Consider the following 21,941-nt stretch of genomic DNA (forward strand, 5'->3'; position numbering starts at 1 on the left):
ACGTATCTGATATCGATGATTTGTTGTCGAAATAAGCAACGTGTATTTTTGAAACCAAATTTGGTTTGGAAAAAGAAGCAAAATGAGTAGTGAATTTTCTGTCTAGTGATTTTTTTTAAATTCCAACACCTCCAGTGAGTTCAAGGCAGTGACCAGTAACGTAGGCACTGAAAAAATGATATCGTGTAAGAACAACTTGCGTGGATTGTAGCTTTTGGGGGCTCTGTCGAGCATCTTCACTTATCAGACAACCAAGACATACCTTAATGGAGAACACAAGAAGAGGATACCACCGGCAGCGTCTTCAGCAGATCCCTATTAGACCAACACATCAGTACAAAGTCCTAGCAGAGCCGGTTTCAACACAGCAAAAAAGACTCACAGGTCGGCGAAGAGGAATTCCAGCAGATCTTTGAGCAGCAGTTGGTGGGGCGTTACCCATTGGCTGCACGAAAACGATACGTGATTAGCTCATATGTATGCAAAAGCACTTAAAACAAGTAAACTCACGATTCCCAAGCTGATCTTTTGTCCGTCAACGACCATAGCTATAAGAGACATTTATGATGAGCAATTGGAAGCAGATCTCTTTCTCTCCACTTCCTTGAATTACCTTCTCCGATTTCCTTAGCACGGGTCAGACGGGTATCAATCCATCCGAATGCGATAGCGTTACATCTCACACCGAATTGACCCCATTCCTTGGCCATAGTCTTAGTGAAACCAAGAACTCCCATCTTTGCAGTGGCGTAGTTGGCCTATACAATATTCATGGTCAAAATTATGGACTCAAGAGCAAGTACAAGAAAGCGCTTGAACCATCATGTATTGTTTCTGTTACATACTTGTCCAAGGTTTCCGTGGAGACCAGAGGTAGATGAAACCATGACGATGGTACGTGGTTCTTCCGACTTGCTTCGGAATTGCTCAGCAGCAGCTCGAACCAATCGGAATGGAGCAGTGTTGTGGACTGCAATCATCATTTCCCATTGCTATTTTGTAACATGTGTATGAATTTGTAAATATCTCTGTAAACCAGCAATATGACCTGTGCCACGTAACAAACGAAAACACAGTCACTTTACATACCTTGTCAGTAGTCTTGTGAACCATACCATCAAAAGTATATCCAGCATTGTTTACCAAATGGTTGATCTTGCCAAACTTGGCAACGGTAGCCTTGACGATTCTGTCCGGGAAAGCCTTCATAATACACGGGTGTTAGGCTTTTCCTTGTGCACATAAGTACATCTTCCAAACTTACAGGGTCGGTGACGTCTCCGGGAACAGAGAGAGCCTTTCCACCAGCATCAATGATGGCCTTACAGACGGCATCGCTCTTCTTGGCGTCAATGTCGGTGACGACCACTGAAGCACCTTCCTTGGCGAATAGTTTCTATAGTTGGATGTGTCAGCGATGCAGAACAGTTCTCACAATAGTAAGAGTGCGAACTTACGGCAGCAGCTTCACCGATACCTTGTCCGGAACCACTAGAACGTTGAAATAAGGTCAACAAAAGCAAGCATTGGCCAGTTCAGTGTGTGCGGCATCCACCACAGGGACGATGGAGATATCAAAGCTTGGCATTGATGTATGAATTGCAAACTGATGCTGTCTTGTTCTACTCTTCAACCGCCCAAAAGAAATAATGCCGACAGCTTGACAATGATGCCGAGGAGCAAGCTTGAAACAATCACTTACGTGATGATAGCGACTTGGCCAGCCAACAATCCGCTAGTCCAGTTACCTGAATAGATGAAATATGGCCGTACGGTTAGCGTCTGAAAAGGTTTTCAGAAAAAGAGACGTCACACATTTCTATGATACCTGTCGATGTCTTGTTTTCGCCAACCATGACTTGGCTCAAGATGTCTTGGCCAGCTTCTTCGATGTGAGAGGCAAGTGCTGAAATACGAGAGGCCATTAGTGCTATTATGTTTCTTTTTGTATTGTGTGTCGAAGATATTTTCGGTTGGTGGTACTGGAAAAACCACACACACCAATCGAATGACATCACTACATATCCGTGCAAGTTTTTACATCTATTAGAGGTTTGGCGTGTATCTACATGTTACTTAAATTATTTCATACATGTTACGACGTGATGGAGGAAGGAGGAGCACCCAAAGATCTGAGCAATAACGCGAATTGCTTCATAAATACCATATACTCTTCCTCCGAAGGCTGATCATTCCCATATTGAGCATCTTCCAACATGTCACAATATGTCTTGCCCAGAGTCTCATCAAGAGCTCCCATCTTGGTGAGATTCTCTACATACATGCGTACTGGTGTCTGCTTGTCCCTTCTCCATCGAGATGACACGTCAGCAGCTGCATGCTCTACATGAAGGAGATTGTTAGATTGTAGTGTGCGTACTATCAAGATAGCAAGCTTGGTGGTATCAACACGACACTTGGTGATGCTGAATTGTCTGATTTCATCAGGAAGGAAGCAACCAAAGCAACCATGGGTACAGGTACAATCAGCACAGGTTCGCACTCTCCTACATGTTACCTACCTAGTATGTCTATCGTTTCAATCATCGCAGATCTAAAGTGCACATTCTCCAGCGGTGTTCCTATATGATCAGTGATTGTCAGTTCAAATCGCGCCAAAAAGTACACACAGGATCCACGTGCCTGGACGTCCCCATCCGATATGTCTGATATCGTTCCGGTTTGGATGTATGTTTGATGAAACTGTTGCTGAGAACGACAATCCACTTTGAATCATTCGATACACAGGCTATAGGGTTGCAAGTCAGTAAGACGCGACAGGAGCACTTATAAGATTCGACATTGACATACTTGAGGTACATCGGAAGTGTTTATTGGCATGTACTTTTTGGGAATGTCGTTTACAGCAGCCGTATTGGATAGCTTTCGTGAAGAGAGGGTAATGAGAGTGCCTGTAACCTATACATTGAGATAATTAGTTCAGATGCGTACTGAAATGATTCTCCAAATGCGTAATGGATGAGATTGTTTCAAGGTAATAAATCGTTTGATGTACGATTGATGACACACTACTTACTAGGACGGCAGCACCACAGCCAACGACAATTAGGCTTCTAATATCAGCTATTACTCTGAGGAATATGTCGAGACAGCACAGTCCCAACATTGCGACGAGGAGCGTGAGCCATGTGAAGAGCGAACTGATGTTCAAGAAGGAGAAGAAGAATTCGGTTGGAGACGATGTTTGAGTCGGGGCCCTCCGTGGTTCTGCAACCTGTAATAATCTCCGAAGCCTCTCTCGCAGACTCATCCAGGCATATGTTAGGTCGTCGTGGTTTGAAGCAAGTTGGCCTTCGCCCAAGAGACACTGTAGAACAAGTAGAACGGTGATTTCTTCGAAAAGGGAATATATAATGTAATTCACGCGTCCTATATACGGACTGCGACGAATTTGCGGTGGAAGGAGACGAAATCCCGTGTCAACAGCACTCGTGTCAAAACACGGTCTGTTGACCAGATCAGATACAAAGTTAATGATGAATATATCCCTTATATAATATGCGACACGTTAGGAATGTTCCCTCCTTCCTACAAACCGAATGTTCAGTCGTCTTGCTGTCTGCCGTCAATTCCTCCCCTTTTCTCCTCCTAGAACTCACAATCAAAGAATCATTAGTAGTGTCAAATAGGAAACTAGGTTGCCAGTAGGAACTAGTCTCTGATTGTCTGGTCGGGTGTTCTCCATTGCATATTCAAAAAAACTACAAAAAAAATCAGCTCTAGCATTCAAAAGAAAAAAATCAAGGACGACTTGACCCGAATCATCTCGCCATATAAAAGCAAGTATTCTCCTAAACCATGTGAGCATCATATTACCTACCACTCTACTCATTACTCTGCTCATACTTATACTAACAAGCCATTCCAATCCGTCATCAACCTTAGTCGAAAAAAAAACAGTCAAAAAATCCCAACATTTATAAGTAAACCTCATCCAAACCCCCCCTTTTAAAATATCAAGTCAAACCAGTAAAACTGAAAAATAATCATGGCCACTGCTGCTGCTCCAACTCCGGCCTCCTCGTCCCCCTCAGCCCCTCAATCTGCTGCTGGTGCTTCCACAGAGACTGCTCAAGTAGCTGCTCCTGCTACTAGTACTACTACTTCAACAACTTCTACTGCTACTGCTCCAGCTGCTTCTGCAGCCGCTACTAGTACCTCGTCTACTTCGGCTGGTTTGGGCCCTTCAGCCTCTTTGTATGTCGGCGATCTTGGTATGTACTTTGACGGTTCGTGCTGGTTGTTTGTTGCCGGAAGGCATCCTATATTGCATGAATGTATACATGGACATGCATAAGATCGTCCATGTCCCAATTCACTCATCCTGTCTTTGACGTGGCATTGCAAACCCAACATCTTCACATGTCCCTTCAATCTAACTCATCCACCTCCTAGACCCTACAATCACTGAAGCCATGTTGTTTGAGATCTTCAACAACATTGGAGCCGTCCAGTCCATCCGTGTCTGTAAGGATGCTGCTACTCGTCGATCATTGGGTTATGCCTACGTCAACTTCCACAACGTTGCCGATGGTGAAAAGGCTCTTGAAGCTTTGAACTATTACAGCGTAAAAGGTCGTCCAATCCGTATCATGTGGTCTCAACGTGATCCTTCTCTCCGTCGCTCTGGAACTGGTAATATATTCATCAAAAACCTAGACACTGAAATCGACAACAAGGCTCTCCACGATACTTTCTCGGCTTTTGGTCATATCTTGTCTTGTAAAGTAGCTCAGGATGAACAAGGTGCTAGTAGAGGTTATGGGTTTGTACACTACGAAACCTATGATGCTGCTGATGCTGCTATCAAGGCCGTAAATGGTATGCTCTTGAACGACAAGAAGGTCTATGTAGGATTCCATGTCCCCAAAAAGGAACGCTTGATGAAGGCTGAAGACCAAAAGGCTAAATTCACAAACGTCTACATCAAGAATCTCGACGAAGCTGTCACTGAAGATGAATTACGAAAAATGTTTGAAGAGTATGGTGAAATAACCTCTCTCCTCATTCAACGTAACGACGATGGCACTTCTCGTGGATTTGCCTTTATCAACTATGGCACTCCCGAAGAAGCCAACTTGGCTGTGGATGGTATGAACGATAAGGACATCAATGGTAAAACCTTATATGTAGGTCGTGCTCAAAAGAAGGCTGAACGTGAAGAAGAATTACGTCGCCAATATGAACGTGCCCGTGAAGAGAAACTCAACAAGTATCAAGGTGTCAACTTGTACATTAAGAACTTGGATGAATCTATCGATGATGAAAAACTCCGAGCAGAGTTTGGTGTGTATGGTACAATCACTTCTGCCAAGGTTATGCGTGAAGAGAAGCCAGCTATAGGTGATATGGTACGTGTTTGGCAGAGTTATGTCACCTTGGAATTGTTTGGATGTTCGCTCACCTTATTCATCGTTTTAATCCATTGCGCAGCCTGCTACTTCTGTCTCGAAAGGCTTTGGATTCGTCTGTTTCTCATCTCCTGATGAAGCTACAAAAGCCGTCACGGAAATGAACAACAAACTCGTAAATGGTAAACCGATATATGTTGCTTTGGCTCAACGAAAGGAATTACGTCGTCAGCAATTGGCACAGCAAATGCAACAACGCCAGCAATTGAGACCACCTATGGGTCCTGGAATGGCTGGAATGCCTACTGGTTATCCAGGTCAACCAATGTATTATCAACCACAACCTGGTATGCCTCAACCTCGTGGCGGTATGTTCTTCCCTCCACCTCAACAAATGATGCAACGTCCTCGTTATGGTGGTATGCCTCAACAGATGAATGGTCCTCAAATGGGTCCTGGTGAGTGTTCGATTGATGTAATGTCTGGAAGTATCGGTGGAAAAATGGAGGAACGGTGTTTGTCGTGCCTAAAAACTTGTCTTTCCCTTTTTTGTTGCTCCTGTTCGTGTTTTTCGCCGTAGCCTGCGCGACCACAGACGCTAACAGTTGTCGCACACAATGTAGGAGGTTACCCTATGGGTCCTGGTATGCCACAGTATGGTGCTCCAATGCCTGGTATGCCCATGCCTCAATTTGCTGGTCAACCACCACAGCAACGACCTGGTCCTGGTGGTCCAATGTCTTCTGCTCAGCTCCAAGCTCAGCAACAAGCCATGGCTTCCCAAGCTGCTCAAGCTGCTCAACAGCGTCCAGGAGGTCCTCGTCCTCCAATGCCCCAAGGTGTGTATCGTTGTCTTTGTATGAAGGCTGTTGGGTATGGGTGTTTTGAAGTCCTGTTGATGTGGTCGTTCATGGCTTCCGTTACCCCTGTTGTTTCTTTGTCTCGAAAACCGCTCCAAATTAGTTGACTCAAAAGTAATCTCGTCATTAGGTCCAGGTGTACCTCGTCCAATGGGTCCTGGTGTACCTCCTCAAATGGGTGGCCCTCGTCCTGGAATGCCAATGCAAGGTCAACCAGGTGTTGTTCCTCCATCAGCTGGAAGAGGCCGTGGTACTCCATACAAGTACACCAGCAATGCTCGCAATGCGCCAATGCCTGGTGCTCCCATGGGAATGGTTGGCTATCCAGCAGGTCCTCGTTTGAACGCAGCTACCTTGGCATCTCTCCCTGCCGACGCTCAAAAGCGTATGCTTGGAGAAGCCTTGTTCCCTCTCGTTCAAAATCAAACTCCTGCTGCAGCTGGAAAAGTCACTGGTATGTGTTTGTTGGAGACTTACTGAAAATGTACTTTACCTAGAAGTTCACATGTTTTTGCATCATAGGTATGCTTTTGGAAATGGATAACGGAGAATTGTTGCACTTGTTGGAAGATCAAGAATCATTGACTTTGAAAGTGAAGGAGGTAGGTGTTGTCAATTTGGTCTTTTAATATTGCACAGCCTGGAGAGTGTCATGGACTTTCATGAGATATTAGCTGTCCATAATGACTTCCTTTTTTTAGGCTGTTGGTGTGTTGGATGAACATATGAAGGGAGGTCCTGGTGCTCGTATGCCAATGCCCGACCAAGTGGTCCCTGACCAAGAATAAATTGCTTTTATCGTGATTATTCATCTTTTGTCCGTTTGCTTGCTGATCAAAAAAAATAAAAACCGAAAACGCATGAGACACCCCCAAAACAATTGAATTTCGGTTTGCTGTTTTAATCATCGAATCATCACTTTTATTGTGCATTATTATGCATGAGTTATCACTTTAATCATCATCGAAAATCATACTCCATGATCCATGAGGAGCCTCATCACCTCAATTCGACGTGATGTGTCTTGCTTGACAAGGTTAAGGTTGACACGACGAATGCACTTGATTCTAGTCAAGCCCGTTTGGAAAGTGTTAAGTGGTGTTTGCCTTTCTCGATTCCTTGGATGGCATGGTCGTGGTTTGACTTACAACATGTTTCGTAATGAGGTGTCTGTCGTTTTTGATGATGGTTTGAAGCGCTCGTGCATTCTTGCTGTTTGTTTTTTGCTATGAAGGTTTCGACTCATCAAAATGCCAATCTTTAGGAATAGACGAGTCACGATCAAATCATGATTGATACGTGATGTCTTCAATAATATTCTCTCTCTAAGTTTATTCGCCTTTATATACTGTTATTTGTTTGTTGGACTTCATTGACTGGTATCCGCTGTGTACTAGATCCTGTTTGACAAAGTTTCCAGCCTTTACAAGTTGAACACGATCTTCGATTTTCTTAACATTCGTATTTCCCAAAACATGTACTAATTCTATTTCAACGTTATCAAATTGGCAACTTAAACTTGTTCATGAAGTTGGGTCCCATCGATGAGGCAGCCAAGACTGGAGCAATAAAGATTACGACAAAGACTACAAACAAAACTGTTCACAGAGAAAGACGTGTAAGAAACCAGACCAAAATGTAAATAATAAATACGTGTTCAGCTTTACTTACTAGCAAGAACCAAACAACCACAACACAATGACCATTTACGACGTGACTTTTGGCTTGCTGTGACCACCGGAAATGCAGCAGATGTTTGCTTTGGAAGTGTCCAAAGAAGCATCAAAAGATGCAGACGGTCTACGTATGGTATCAGACATATTGGCAGCATCAAAAAGTGTAGCAGCATGATAACCCAAAAATCAGCAGCAAATGAGGAGAGTTCAAGTACTTTGACTATGAATTCTCTTGCTGGGAGAATAATGGCCCTATAGCCAAGATTGTTGGAGTACCAAGCTCCAGACCACCATGCGAGTGAAGCTCCACCATGATGAATTTCTCGTGTTATGAGGGTTACAGTCTAAGAAACGAGTTGATAAAGGCTTTAGGGGCAGCTCTTTGTCAGGTACTGGAAGCGTGGACTCACCACAATACGAAATAAAGCCCTTTGAACCAACAATACCACCACCAAACCCAACAGCAACAGCGCCAGATCACCACCCAGCAATCCTTGAATAACCATTGCCAACAATAAAGTAACAACTGCCCAACCATGAGCAATATTTGCCAATGTCATTGGCAAACATCCTTCAGAGCACATTGCAACAAGAGGTCCCAGAATGCAAGATAGAGGGAAGAGTGCAAAAAGCAATCCCGCATTCAGCAGGCATGGAAGCAAGCTGACTGCCAAAATACGCATTATGGACTTTCCAGCGACGGCGTATGCACATATGAAGATAGCGGCAGTGACGATGGGTGATATGATATCTTGCCAAAAGATTGCACTCCATCGTGCTCTGTTGAGTCCAGATTGAGTTCCTCTCGTCCTCGTATTTCCTAATCATTCAAATTATAAAATGAATATGCGAGGCACGTAATCATCAATGAGAGATAGCGATTTTTTTACCAATCATTTGCACACGTTGACGAGCATGAAAGGCAACCCAAGAATCACTTGTAGACCTGACATTACCAGATCCAAGCCATCTTAAAGTATTCATGAAGTCCAGTATGAAATCCTTGAGCCGAAATTGGTGTGGCTAGAAAAAGATTTTCAAGATGAACAAATCATTCACTCCAAACAACGATCATGCTTCATAATTCAAACAAATTGGCTTACATTGAAAAGGAAGGGTGAGATACACAAAGGCAGCACCATCAACCAGAAGAATGCCAGATACCCTCCAAGATTCAAAGTAGCAGTGATCAAGCATAGAATCAAAAAGAGTCTGATACCAAAATAGAGACTTGGATCTGCAAATGCTTGGAAGAGACTGCTGAAACTTGCTCTAGCAGTAGCAAATCCTCTACCACTTGCGATGTATCCAGCTCGTCCATATATGAGATCATATAGTAGCGTATGTGCATACATCTAATCACGAGAGCGCAAAAATTAGCAACGGAACAGACTTGCCATCACAAGAATGTGCATACTTGAGTCGTAAAGACATCAAACAGAGGTGACAGCGACATGACGTGTTTACACAATCGTGTTATGGCAGGGAGAATACCAACTTCAGTCAATAGTTGTGTGAAGAGTGGTAGAAAGTTGAGGGCAAAGACTACGACAATGGCAAATACCGCTTGTCGTGTCCATGTGAGTGTAGATTCGAGATTGATACACGTTGTGGGTGATGTGCCATCAGCAAGGCTACCACCATCTGAATCATCTGGAGATAATGATGATGAAGGGGTCGTTCCATCAGCAGAGCACAGTGTGAAGGTGAGAGATAGGGCAGCTAGACAAGCCATAAATATCAGGAAGAGTTGGATGGATAACATGATAAAGACGTTGTTCATATGGAATCCAGTATGTGCGTAAAAGACTAAAATGCAAAAAGGAAGGAAACATTCTGTGATTGGACTGGATGATATGCAAGAAGACTCAAGGACTTACATGTAAGCAGCCTGTGGAGAGCCAATCTACTTCCAAGATCTAATGAAAGAATTCTAAAGTTAGCTGAGAAAAAAAGTCTCCCAATATGTCTGCATACTCACAATAGTGCTCTCGAGACAACAGCTGTTCAGCCATCCCGCCACCAATCTTTGCCACAAACTTGAGAATGGAAGCAAAGCCTGGATCTCAATGTTAGTGAGTGAGAAAAAAACGGGAGGTTCTCCGTTGTTACGGTTTGGAACCCCACCTAAATCTCGTCCTTTTCCACATTGCATATACTCTGTATGCTTGATTCTTCCACCCCTTTGCAGAGCAGTCATTCCAGTAAACACATCTTCATTGACATGAAGTCCACGTTGTGCTTTACTGACACCACCACGTGTAGTCATGAATATTGAGTTCAAAAAATCAGGATGACCATAATGCAAGCGAGCTCCCAATTTCGCAGAAACCTAATTTTCAGATAGATGAGACACGATGAGCCATTTTAATATTATCGAATGGTTTGAGCTCGATGTTCGACACACTTACACGTTGAGCAATAGTCCCAAATGTTTGTTCTCTGCAAGCAGCAACGTCTCCAAGAACACCAATACGAGCACTAAAGATATGTTCTCTAGCACCAACAATAGCCACTGGAGGTGGACTTGAATACTGAGTGGCAACTGGAGGTTCAAATTCCGCCAATACAGACCGAATTTTGAGACACTCTGTATGTAAAAACGACGACGTGTTAAGATCCAAGCAGACGCGAACCAAAAAAGGCAATACTAGAATTCAAAACATGTTGTACTGGACCTTCAATATACTGATCCTGGTTACTATCAATCAATTGAACCACTTCACCTCTCGTAAAGATGATGGAATGATTTTGATTGTCGGATTTTCCATCTAAACCGACATGGATTTAAAAAAACTGGATAACACGTTAAAATTTGATCCAATCCACTTGGATTTACCTCCAAGAATGATACTTCCAGGAAGCTGAAGCCGACCAAAAAAATGAGTGATAAGTAGCGTATCATTTTCCACAACATCGAAACCAAACCCACAACCATACCTCAATACGATACTTTGGTACTCTACGACCGTTCTCATTCACCTGACAAAACCCATCAATCAATGCAGAATAGTACCTTTTCCCCCCATCCTCAACAGTCTCATCCACGACTTCATCAATATACGCAATCTTGAGACCAGGATATATCTTGAGCATCAATTTGACATCAGCCTGCTCATCATTCGTGAAATGGACGAATCGTTGCATGGCGAGGACAAAGCTAAACTTTGATGCGACGATTCGATCGATTTCCTTTTCAATGTCTGATGGATTTGAGCCGACTGAAGCCATGAGTTCTGACGAGTTCTCGATGCGTAGTAGGAGTTTGAGAGCGTTTGCATAGTTCTGTGTAAGTGAAATAATGATAATTCATATGAGAGATCAGTCGTATATAAGTACGTCATCTGGCTTTGGTATTTTTGCTGAAGAACGTACCATGAACCCAGAAACAGTACGGTAAAGAGTCTGCGACCTGAGAGAAGCCCATATTCTAGTTCTCAATATACCCTCAGGGTTGGAGTCTCTGAGGTGATGAAAGCATTGATATTTACAAACGAAAGCATCGACGACAAGCCAAAAGGAAAGCATTCTTGGATGTGTGACTCGATTACCTGAATCCAAAAGTCTGAAACGGAATATCATCTACCTTGTCCTTGTAATCATGATCGTGAAAAACATCTATATCCGCATGTCGTGACGGATTCTCAGCAATCCACATCTTTGTATCCTTCACGAAATCTAAGATGTCGAACATTGTCATTAGTGTGTTACACTCTGCTTGTAACAAGTAAGCAATTCTGGAAGGACTTCGTGTTTTGCTGGACATACTTTGCCATTCAAAAGGATGCAAACTTTGCAAGTACTCGAGTAGCGTAACAGAAGAAGATGGGTCTTGTTCCATAACAATCTCCTTCAGTGGCAGCAGTATCTTCTCTGAAAAGTGCGGAGTCAGGACTGAGAATGAAGGCATTCGGTGAACCGATGTTGGTTCAGGAAACACCATTGACCTACAAATAAAAGTTACCAGCCATCAGTCGGCACAACATTACCAATCTTGTCAACACCATGCACTTACAAAGACTGAGCAAAAAACGTAAATCTACGTTCAGCTTCACTTCCTTTGGGAAAGAATTCCGTCTTTGTTGAAATGTCTTCTTGAGAGATGAAAAACTTTGGTTTCTCTATACGAGTTGTTTTCGGGTTGTTTTCCATTGGATACTGTCGATAGAGCAGCTTGTCGAGATTCTCTATAGAGATCAGGTGGTCTTCAAACATGGATGTGACTATGGCATTCCAAAGTTGAGAGCAGAGGAGGATGGGTTTGACTCTATATCGCATTTCACTGGTTGCAAACACCTATTGAGCAAGTCGATGAGAATACAGGCATTGGAAGCAATAATAATCGGGTTCCTTCTTCTTTCACCTTTGTATATATTCGATCAGGTAATCGAGAGAAGATGTTCCTCCACGGTGCCAGAATCGACAATCCAGAGCAAAATGCACGAATGGCACCAAATATAGTAGAGAATACTACCAGAAGAAAAAAGAGTCGGTAGTTGGAATTCAATTGATGCCAACACTATCTGAGGAGCACTCACAAATCCACCACATGTACGAATCCAAGAAAGACAAGATCAATAACAACACCACCAATAGCGCCAAAGTCAAATACACGAGTCCACGACACCATAACGCCTTATCACCACACTCTTCCCAAGGTATAGACGCCAACTCTCGCATCGGTTTCGATGCAGGTAACATCAAAAACAGCAGAGATTCGATGAGCTTGCATGTAAAAATACAAGCCCAAAGCATAAGCGACATGGCACGTTCCGTTGGTTTCAATGGCGCAAAGTTTGCTGTGAAGGTGGTGTTTGTTGGCTGCAAGCTTTGGCGAGTTGAAGAGACGAATAGGTTGCTAGGTGGTGTACAGACTAGATATATGAATGTGGCGACAGCAATGATTACTTGAACAGCTGCGAGTGTTGCGGCTATCGAGTCTTGGTGGGTGATGAGGAGGACGTAGGGAAGTGGGATTATGTTGGCGACTAAGAGGACCATCAAGAAGCCTAAAACATGAAAGACTCAAAGCTTAGAATTCTGCTGGAATTTTTTTGTACACGTCAATAATCACATACCAAAACGACGTCCAAAGATTTTGAAAAACTTCAACCTCCAAGGTAAAAAGGAAGCCTCAACGATAGTGCTAAAGAGCGAGAAGAGTACTACTCCAACTCCTCCAACAAAGCCAGTAACTGCCCATCTAAATACTTCAGGATGCAGATCAGTCACGTCTAATCCATCATCCGTTTGATCCATCGAAGACAAGCCATCTGGTGACAGAGATGATGAAGGATCTGTAGTCGAGTCTTGGAGCGATGGAGAATATAATGGACCTGCAGCGAATGTCAAGAAGAATAGGAAGAGACCGAGGTCTAGAGCGTTGAATGTTTGAGCGTAAGTATTCCAAATAACAAAAAAGAACCACATACGTTGAATGGAAGTGAAACTCACGTAAAATCCATACACGTCCAAAGTTGACCAGTACATGCAACACACTTCTACGTTCATAAAACGTCTTTCGAAACGTCCTCTTCCAATCTACATCCTTGAGCGACACGTATCGTTCACCAGCAGGCAAATCCAAAAGACGTGTCTTGCCATCTTTGAGAATCAAACGATTGATGCCATCACGACTCCAAAAGGTTTCATTCATATCATCATATCCTATTATTCGATCATGATCTTTCTCCTTCTTGACCATCTTTGCGTCCACAAACTTGTATGTTTGGTTTCTGAGGAAATCGTATAATGGTTTTATGACTTCGTTGAGAAAAGTGCCTGGAGGAAACTCGACTGTAGTGGCAGAATTGCTGCTAAAGTCATCAGCGAGTTTGAATAGAAAGCATAGAGCTTCTGGAATGAGGCGGATGGAGGCGGCTTCACCCCAAATCAACAGCCACAGAGCCAGTTGACGACATCGTTCCTATTTATCAAGCAAACAAAACTGTGAAAGATGGCAATCCCACAAAATGTTCACATACGAACAGAAGAAAGTACCTCTTGTGACATGGATCTCATATGACGTCTCCAAGCCAACTCGGCAATCTGTTCAGGAGTTTGATCCTCCAAGTCCAAAGCATACGAGCTGAGCGTAGATGTTTCCAACGACACGTGACTGCCCCATATCAATCGAGAAGCTGGACGGTTCTGATCAGAGTTCGATACAGGTTCGTGTTCAAGTGAGCTTGAGAGGTACCAGCGTTTGTAACTATTGGTGAATGTATGCGTGTAAGTAAAAAGAGACTAGGGAATCAAAAAACACTAGGATGGCGACAAACTTACTTGGCATTCTCTCCCCCAATGTAATCAGCATGCACACTCTTCACCGCATTCTCATACCCCATCCGACTAGCCCTCGAATCCAGCATTGACATCAGGTATTCACGCACATTAGCCACCGAATCTCCCTGAAACCCAAAAACACGAGTCAGCGACGTAAATATCCCATCCAGATCAACACCCAATCCTCCATCAGGACGCAACACTGGTATATTCGTCGGCGGCGATGACGACGTGGAAGGTGACGAAGATCCAACACCAGTAGACGACGAAGCGTTACTCATATTCGTAGCAGACGTGATTCTGGCATGTCTAGATTGCAGCTTGTCCATGCTGGTCATGACGGAATCGGCTGACGGTGCAGTAAAGCTGTATCGAGAGTCTTTTCGCATGGATCTTATGGGGGCCAGCAGGTCGATTTGGGACTGGCTGGAAGGTTTTGGGTCAGGCTCCATAATTGGTGCTGGATATGGAATATTGGTTTATGTTTTGCGTGTTGGTTGACGTGAGCGTCAAAATTAGACTTTCCCACACGTCTAACACGACGTCCTTTCATTGTTTGACAGGTGTCAAAGTGAGAGCTTAAACCTTCAAAATTGTAAACAGATCGTAGAGAAAACCAGGTGGTCTTGAAGGTTGCTCCAAACATCGCGGCGACGTGTCCAAGATGAATGAACTTTGACGACCATGGAGCATCGACCACAATTTAAACTTGAAAGAAACCTCGAAAAGCACGCTTAAGACACGTTCCAAGCTCCTTCATTCCAAGACGTCCAGAAAATCCCGTCCAACATTGCCAACGTTACAAAATATCAAGAGAGAACCATGTCCAGTACCAGGGCGCTCAAGGAGCTTCGAATTCACTTGTGCCAGACCTCGCCAGGCAGCCAAGGAGTCAGGTAAAAACTGGTTAGATGAACTAGCGAAAAGCAAATTATGTTGCGATTTGCATCATCTTGAGAATACTCCAACAAGACCTTATCTAAACACTCAATTGGACTCTACACAGGGACTTTGTAACCAACAAGTACCTGAAACTAAAGTCTGCCAATCCATCACTCCCCATCCTCATCCGTGAAGTGACGGGCATTCAAGCACGAGTGTTTGGAAGATATGGTAAACAACAAACAAACACCCTACAAGGGTGATGTGTATATGAGTACTGATATTCACCTTTAATAGCTATGGGAGTTGAACGCAAAGTCGTCTTGGATGGTTTGACAGAATCGCAAGTCGAATCCAAAATACAGGAATTGCAATCATCGTAATCCTCAATCCATCTGCCATTCCTTTGATTCGCATCATCCACCGAATATCCCCCCGTTTATTATTGTAAACAGGCCCAACAGTAGCTACTCTTAAAATATATGGATTCCTTGAAGACAAGAATTGTGTGGATGTGGTTGAAGTGTGTGTTTGTGGTTGAAGAATGGACATGATGGCTGTCAATGCAATCTAGCAGGGAAGAAAGGCCGTGGAAAAGGCTGATTTGTACTTGTTGTGTCTTGATGAAGTTGTAAAAGCCCCTCCAATTGCCAATCGCTCTTCTCATGAGTGCTTTTGGTCCAGACAATTGGGCGATATCAACAGTACCAATGATGCTTTGGTAGCAATACCAATACTTTTGTTGTAGGAATACGTACCCTTGTTATGTATTGAGAACTGCACATTGGGCACGACATCAAAGAACGTCCACATGGAATATCTTCCTGATGAGTTTTTCCGCTTTCCCGCCTTTCGCGAATTATTCGTTATGAAAATACAGTTAAAGTATTGCATACAGACAGAGTTTTATTTGTGAGAAATTTCAAAAATATATGGGTTTGCGTGCACAGGTGTTGTGGCTGATTCCTTGTTAATCATCGATGTGCCTGTTGCATAGACATGTAGTTTATACGTCGACAATACTCTTGCATGAATGCAGACGCATTCATATATTGCGTTTTGCCATACTTTTCATACACAATTGGATGCAGTTGAGGGCTAGCAACGCAATCCAGGATACCATGAGCCATAGGTACAATCTCGTGTTCCAGATATAGCGATGTATGGCAATGCATATCGGTCTAGGCCAAAAAAAAGTATTACATCCTGGCTTGAAATGTCATCGAAACAATTGCACATACCCAATTTTCATTCGTCAACACCCTACGACTGAGATACATGGCACCAGCCGTAACAAGACTAGTAGCAACACCTACAAATCTCGCATCCGTGGCAGCAGCCTCAATCAAGTACTTTGACAGAGTACGTGTATGGACGTCATAGTTATCGGCTTTCGATATCCGTCGAAGAAACGTCATTGGTCCAGGTGACGAAATATCATACTTTAATACACCCAACAGGTATCGTTCAGCCTGGATGATTTCTTCACGGGTATAGCCTCCCTCGACGAAATGGATAAAATCGTCTATACATGGAACGGAGATCTCCTCGTATTTACAGGCAATCAGCATGGCAGCGACACCTACGAGTTGCACCTTTTCTGCAGATACGGTTTTGAGGGATAGGAAGCGATCCATTAGATTTATCGTTAGATAGAGTGTTTCGGGTAACAGTCTAAGTGTGTCGTGAACTTGGATTAGCCATTCTACTAGTGTTGTCCGCATTGCCCAGGTGAGATACGGCTGGCTATTCGCCATATACATGGGATCTGGCAGTGTGCGTTTCTATATGAAGGTTGAGTCAGAAACGCCAAAACAATCAAGCCAAAGTTTTGGGCACAAAAACAAAACACTTAAACAGCGCCATACCTCGAGATCATGTAGGTAGTAGCAGATTCCATGCAGGTACTCTCCACCCAGCATCGGATCAGTCTCAATCTCCTGAATGGTAGGAATATGTCCAAACCGAGCGCGAAGTGGTTCATCATAATCAATATCCATACCCAGTCCCGGTATCGTTTTCGGAATAGAGACTATTATCGATTTACGATGCGATGGCGGTATAAAGTTCGTGCTATTACTACTAGTGCTATTATTAAGGACGTGCACATGTTGTTTCTTGCTGGATGATGCTATACTAGATGAGTTACTACTAGTACTGGCTCGTTTCAATGCCTTCAATTCTCTGGCTTCAGCCGAGGATCTAGGCACTGATTTAATAGCAGAGCCAGGTATGAGTGCACTTAGTGTGGTTTCTCGTGGTGGAGCAGCAGCCCATGCAGATGGCGGTTGTAATTGGATGATATTTGATGGCTTTTCAGCAAATATCAATTGCGACTTTTTCCGTGTGGCTCGTATTCTTTCCTGGGCAGTCTTTTGTGCTTCCTTGATTTTTTTACGGGCAGCTGCGACATCGTTTCCTTGTTTATTCGAGTCCTAGTATAATATTGTTGTCAGATCAGACATATTGGCTGCTTCAACTTGATATACTTCCGTTATGACTGTCATACCTTTACTTGACCTAGTGGGACACGTCGTGTAGATGCAGACGACGATGACAATGTCTGCTTTTTGGCGGGGCGTTCTGACATGTCGCTGCCTTTACTGAGATGTCCTTGCCAAGTATTCTGATTTGAATATGGAGCATTCTCGTCTTGTTGTTGGGCTGGTCGTTTCAGCATCATGCTTGTTTGGAGAGGAGGAGGCATGTTTTCGCTGTTTGATGACACAGTGATTTGGGTATTAGAACAATATGAAAGACTGAACAAGGAGTAAGTATACTCTATTACAGGCAGTGCCTCAAACACATACCCAGTATTGGCCAACAAGCACCTCCCTCACTCGAATCTGATTTCCAAAAACGCAACTTGATTTGTGTTGTGAGAACTAGTTACAGACAGTTCTCGTGTCGAGGGTCTGGTGAGATGCCTATGGATAATAGATCTTGTATACAAGGCAGCGGATTGCACTCAGTTTGAGCCTGTTCTTCGCTTGCCTATGAGTTTGAAAACCTTTGGTGAGCGAATTGACGGAATTTGAAAACGGACGTCAACATTTACTTAAAGATTAAGGGCCATTCGTTCATCTATCGTCAAATGCAAGCGAACGATTAGTAGATCATTATATTTCAATTAGAATTCAACGCTCTTCACTTTTTCTCTATGTTGTTGAGTACGCGGCATTCAAATAGTACCATAACTTTGTAGTACATACTTTAAACGAAATAACCAACCCTATTTGAACTGATACATTTTGACTCGAGGAGCGTCTTTTACTAAACGTTGAGACCAACCCCGGAGTAGACTTGACTCTGCTATATAATCATTTCTTTTATATTGCGTTCAAGTTCTTTTTACTCATTATTACTACAAGACCCAGAATCATCGTCCATCCTTTTTTCATAATCTTCCGCCTCTCTCTCCAAACCCAACAGAGTCATTTTTCCGCATGCTCTTTTTCAAAGTATCATTCCAACTTTTTGCATGTGGTCCCAACAAAAAAATACCTCCACAAGCAACACACGCCATTATCAAGTCCAACACCAATCAAATCCCTGGTCGTGTTATTCGCACAGGGTTTGAAGGTCGTTTGGCCATAGGCACACCGCCATTATTCTGATATCCATAATACATCATCCCTTCAAACGACATTGGTTGAGTGGTAGGTTGAGCCATATAGTTTGGTGGTGGGTAATACGCGTTATTACTATTATTGCTGTTGTTGGCATATCCATTAGCGTTGCCATATCCACCACCATTGGCATTACTATACCCATTCGGTACATAATCTCCTGGCCCTCCTCCTGCGCCGGTAGTTGATGGATAATATCCACTGGCATATGGATCATAACCAGGGAATGAGTCCGTTGGAGCTACCATAAGGCCAGACTCTGTCATCAATACTATTTGACCTGTAGATGTTATCATGGGTTGGACTGTCATGGAAGACATATTGGGATCTGATGGGCGTTGTCGAGGTATGTTTGACTCCATTACATACTGTGGTTGTTGTGACTGTAGAGCATATGATGTGTTTGGTACATAATTTGGTCGAATTATAGACTGTTGTTGATGCAGATTGGGCGTTACTACTGGAGCAACTACAGGTAGAGGTAGTGTGGGGAGTATATTATTGTTGACCTTGTTGATTAGAGTTGTCGGTTCAGGTGTTGATTGACTAGCATTCGGAGACGATACATCATACGATGATGCTTGAGATATGGGGCGGAATTCAGGAGCATTGATCGCTATAGAAGCAAAAAACAAATTGTCAGAATTTTGATGTAAGCCTTGATAGGAGGCAGCACAAATTTCCGCTATTCTCTAACATACCTTTTTTCATGACGTCTTCTCGCCCAGAAGACTCTGTAGATTTGTTTTCTTTACGAGTAACGTATCGTTTAGACTTTACACCATTCACTCGTCCTCTAGCGACATTCATCTCGGCAACCTGCTCCGTCACAGCTTCTACTACAGGTGTCGCAGCAGGAGGTTGTGGTTGTTGCTTTGGCTCTTGATTCGTCCTGTTTATTGGAGCAACTCCAGATGCTGTTCCGCTGCCCATGGTACTATTGGGAATTCCACGATCACCTTGTTGACGACCTTTATTATTATTACGATATTGCTGATGATCACGACGTGGTGGTTCTGGTGTCGAATCATCAAACATATCATGCGTCCATTGTGGTTGCTTTCTAATATCGTTTGTGGCTTGCCACAACTCTTGTCGTGACTGAGGATGTCGTTCTGTTGCGTCAGACACTTGACGTGTGCGTTGATACGATTGCTGTTGTTGATTTGATTGCTGTTGCTGCTGCTGTGACGGTGGCTGCTGTTTCTGATTTTTACGTTTTGCATCCGTGTTACTAGGTGCGTTCGTATGGGCATTTAAAGTTAGTGGTGTAGTAGTGGGTTTCACATTTGCAGGAGCAGCATTTACAGAGGGTCCATTACTACTTTGGGCGTTACTACTACTAGAGTTTGGTGGTTGACTGTGGTTCTGATTGTTGTGTTGTGCGTAGCTGTTGTTATTGTACCTGCCTCCTCGGCCTGCACCACCTCCGCCTCGACTAGTGTTGTTCTGTTGTTGATAGTCTCGTCGTGAACCTTGAGGTTTATTCTGCTGTTCACTAGGATTACTGCTACTCGCTTTACTATCTGGTGCAGAGGGAGGCTTGGAATCTGCGACAGGCTGACTATTACTACTGCTACTAGTTGATGGAGGTGGTTGAGCACTATTACTCGGTGCACTGTTCTGAGATGGCAATGATGGTCCATCATTTGATTGTCCTCTATTATTGTTATTGTGTCGATAACCACCCCGATCGTTATTGTAATAACCTCGGCCTCGTCCAGACTGTCGACGTGCATACTCATCTGATCGCATCCCACCACCAGGAGGGGGTACGGAACGATCATCATGGCTCCAAAATGGACCTCTATTGGGCACCAGAGTTGGATCTTCCTTCACAACTGGAGCTTTAGGTTGTGGTTGTGGAGTATGCTGCGATTCATCCTGTGCGATCTGCTCTTCCGATACTGCAGGTACATCTCCAGGTTCAGAAGGCTGTCTTGGCGTCTGCACTGTAGGAGATTCCGATGCAGGTGTTTCAGTTGAGGGTGATTCTGCAGTTTCTTCAACAAGACCATCACTCTTTCTCCTTCTCCCAGGAGCAGCGTACAACTGAAATTTAGGTGTTCTACGAGCCTTTTGAGTGTTATTATTACTGCTACTGTTATTAGCCTTTGCGGTAGTCAATTGCTTCAGTGTAGAGGGTTCAGCATTTGATGGAGAGGCATCACGTTGTTTTGACCCGGTAGTGGAATCAGATGGACCAAGAGTCTGTTTACTAGTAGATTTTACTTGACTTTTACCGTTCGAGAGGGTGGGAATGGGTGGTTCCTGTTCTTCAATATCTTCATTTTGACTTTCCTCGTCTGAATGCGACGATGTATCAGATAAATGCTCAGCAGTTTCATCAGCAGCTGCTCTCCTAGCTCTATGGAATCGTCTGCTCATCCTACTATGGCAAAGAATTGTGTTGAAGGTTTGAGATTGATGTATCTGGATGTTTTGTGACTTGACTTGGACCTGGATTTCGAATCAATGCGAAAGAGAGTTTGAATTCGATCTATGTTTATACTATAGAATTTAATGCTTTATATTTACAATAGTATATGGTGTGAATGTGCTATCATGAATTATAGCCTCCTGCCTTTTCTCACTTCTTGCAGCCATTGGTTTGTCTCCTTCACTGATGTCTCAGCTTTGGAAGCACCAGCACCCTATTTGATGAACGCATCAGCTTGTTCTCCATCAACATCAATAATGCGTGTGCTGTGTCGAGACAGATAAACCCCCCAACATTTGATGGACGATCCATCAAGCAGGTGGAGACTTAACATAAAACTTAGCAACTCACCGGTCCTGCACTTATACATTTGGCCAACGCTTGCGAAGCTTGATGGCAGGATGTTACTGCTTCTAATGTTGACATTGAACTCGATTGACTCCTCCAGCAACTTAATAGCGACGTCAACTCCATGGCGCACTTAGTAGAGCGCATCACCTTCGTAGGCTTTATGGCAGCCGCCCGTTGAAGCTTCTTAAGAGTATATGTCATTGTTGTTCGTTTTTTGCTAGCAAAATTAGTAGGGTGAAATCAGGACAAGGTCGGGACATGCAAGCTTGTTCATCGAGCGATCTGAACGTGATTTAGCACCTTGTAACGTGTTCCAGGCTTTAAATTCACGATATTCCATAGTCGGGAGCTCTCCTTCTGGGCAATTACATCGTGTGAGCCTATTGCAAAATGGGCAGCTTCAGTCAGTAAATGAACTTCATTTTTTCGCTAGCATCCCACTCTCG

General features: G+C 43.5%; 6 protein-coding genes across 6 annotated transcripts; 2 read left to right on the forward strand and 4 right to left on the reverse strand.

Moving 5' to 3' along the window:
- Positions 1 to 115: 115 nt before the first annotated feature.
- Positions 116 to 1,925, reverse strand: SmJEL517_g01132 (uncharacterized protein; the record flags this gene model as incomplete). The annotated part of the gene is made up of 11 exons (XM_031167060.1): positions 116 to 167; positions 263 to 315; positions 383 to 445; positions 511 to 548; positions 614 to 758; positions 846 to 992; positions 1,090 to 1,203; positions 1,265 to 1,396; positions 1,458 to 1,491; positions 1,703 to 1,748; positions 1,829 to 1,925. 11 exons carry the CDS (start codon positions 1,923 to 1,925, stop codon positions 116 to 118), a joined length of 921 nt encoding a protein of 306 aa, XP_031026839.1.
- Positions 1,926 to 2,095: 170 nt separating this feature from the next.
- SmJEL517_g01133 (uncharacterized protein) lies at positions 2,096 to 3,271 on the reverse strand (the record flags this gene model as incomplete). Its single annotated transcript, XM_031167061.1, has 5 exons — positions 2,096 to 2,343; positions 2,523 to 2,582; positions 2,650 to 2,749; positions 2,812 to 2,919; positions 3,038 to 3,271. 5 exons carry the CDS (start codon positions 3,269 to 3,271, stop codon positions 2,096 to 2,098), a joined length of 750 nt encoding a protein of 249 aa, XP_031026840.1.
- Positions 3,272 to 4,009: 738 nt separating this feature from the next.
- On the forward strand, positions 4,010 to 7,020 carry SmJEL517_g01134 (uncharacterized protein; the record flags this gene model as incomplete). The annotated part of the gene is made up of 7 exons (XM_031167062.1): positions 4,010 to 4,235; positions 4,417 to 5,372; positions 5,455 to 5,830; positions 5,996 to 6,211; positions 6,336 to 6,686; positions 6,755 to 6,834; positions 6,934 to 7,020. The coding sequence occupies 7 exons, from the start codon at positions 4,010 to 4,012 to the stop codon at positions 7,018 to 7,020; spliced, it is 2,292 nt and encodes a 763-aa protein (XP_031026841.1).
- Positions 7,021 to 7,732: 712 nt separating this feature from the next.
- SmJEL517_g01135 (1,3-beta-glucan synthase) lies at positions 7,733 to 14,645 on the reverse strand (the record flags this gene model as incomplete). The annotated part of the gene is made up of 23 exons (XM_031167063.1): positions 7,733 to 7,830; positions 7,904 to 8,252; positions 8,319 to 8,728; positions 8,799 to 8,931; positions 9,012 to 9,263; positions 9,326 to 9,717; positions 9,789 to 9,827; positions 9,890 to 9,967; positions 10,036 to 10,240; positions 10,320 to 10,498; positions 10,560 to 10,679; positions 10,748 to 10,772; positions 10,849 to 11,193; positions 11,284 to 11,371; positions 11,460 to 11,586; positions 11,677 to 11,855; positions 11,924 to 12,204; positions 12,272 to 12,378; positions 12,447 to 12,917; positions 12,987 to 13,283; positions 13,363 to 13,834; positions 13,909 to 14,119; positions 14,194 to 14,645. 23 exons carry the CDS (start codon positions 14,643 to 14,645, stop codon positions 7,733 to 7,735), a joined length of 5,310 nt encoding a protein of 1,769 aa, XP_031026842.1.
- Positions 14,646 to 15,015: 370 nt separating this feature from the next.
- SmJEL517_g01136 (uncharacterized protein) lies at positions 15,016 to 15,458 on the forward strand (the record flags this gene model as incomplete). The annotated part of the gene is made up of 3 exons (XM_031167064.1): positions 15,016 to 15,089; positions 15,200 to 15,306; positions 15,373 to 15,458. The coding sequence occupies 3 exons, from the start codon at positions 15,016 to 15,018 to the stop codon at positions 15,456 to 15,458; spliced, it is 267 nt and encodes an 88-aa protein (XP_031026843.1).
- Positions 15,459 to 16,049: 591 nt separating this feature from the next.
- SmJEL517_g01137 (uncharacterized protein) lies at positions 16,050 to 17,782 on the reverse strand (the record flags this gene model as incomplete). The annotated part of the gene is made up of 4 exons (XM_031167065.1): positions 16,050 to 16,256; positions 16,317 to 16,859; positions 16,944 to 17,510; positions 17,585 to 17,782. The coding sequence occupies 4 exons, from the start codon at positions 17,780 to 17,782 to the stop codon at positions 16,050 to 16,052; spliced, it is 1,515 nt and encodes a 504-aa protein (XP_031026844.1).
- Between the last annotated feature and the right edge of the window lie 4,159 nt (positions 17,783 to 21,941).

The sequence above is a fragment of the Synchytrium microbalum genome (genome assembly GCF_006535985.1).
Source record: "Synchytrium microbalum strain JEL517 chromosome Unknown SmJEL517_scf0004, whole genome shotgun sequence".
Classification (NCBI taxonomy): Eukaryota; Fungi; Chytridiomycota; class Chytridiomycetes; order Synchytriales; family Synchytriaceae; genus Synchytrium; species Synchytrium microbalum.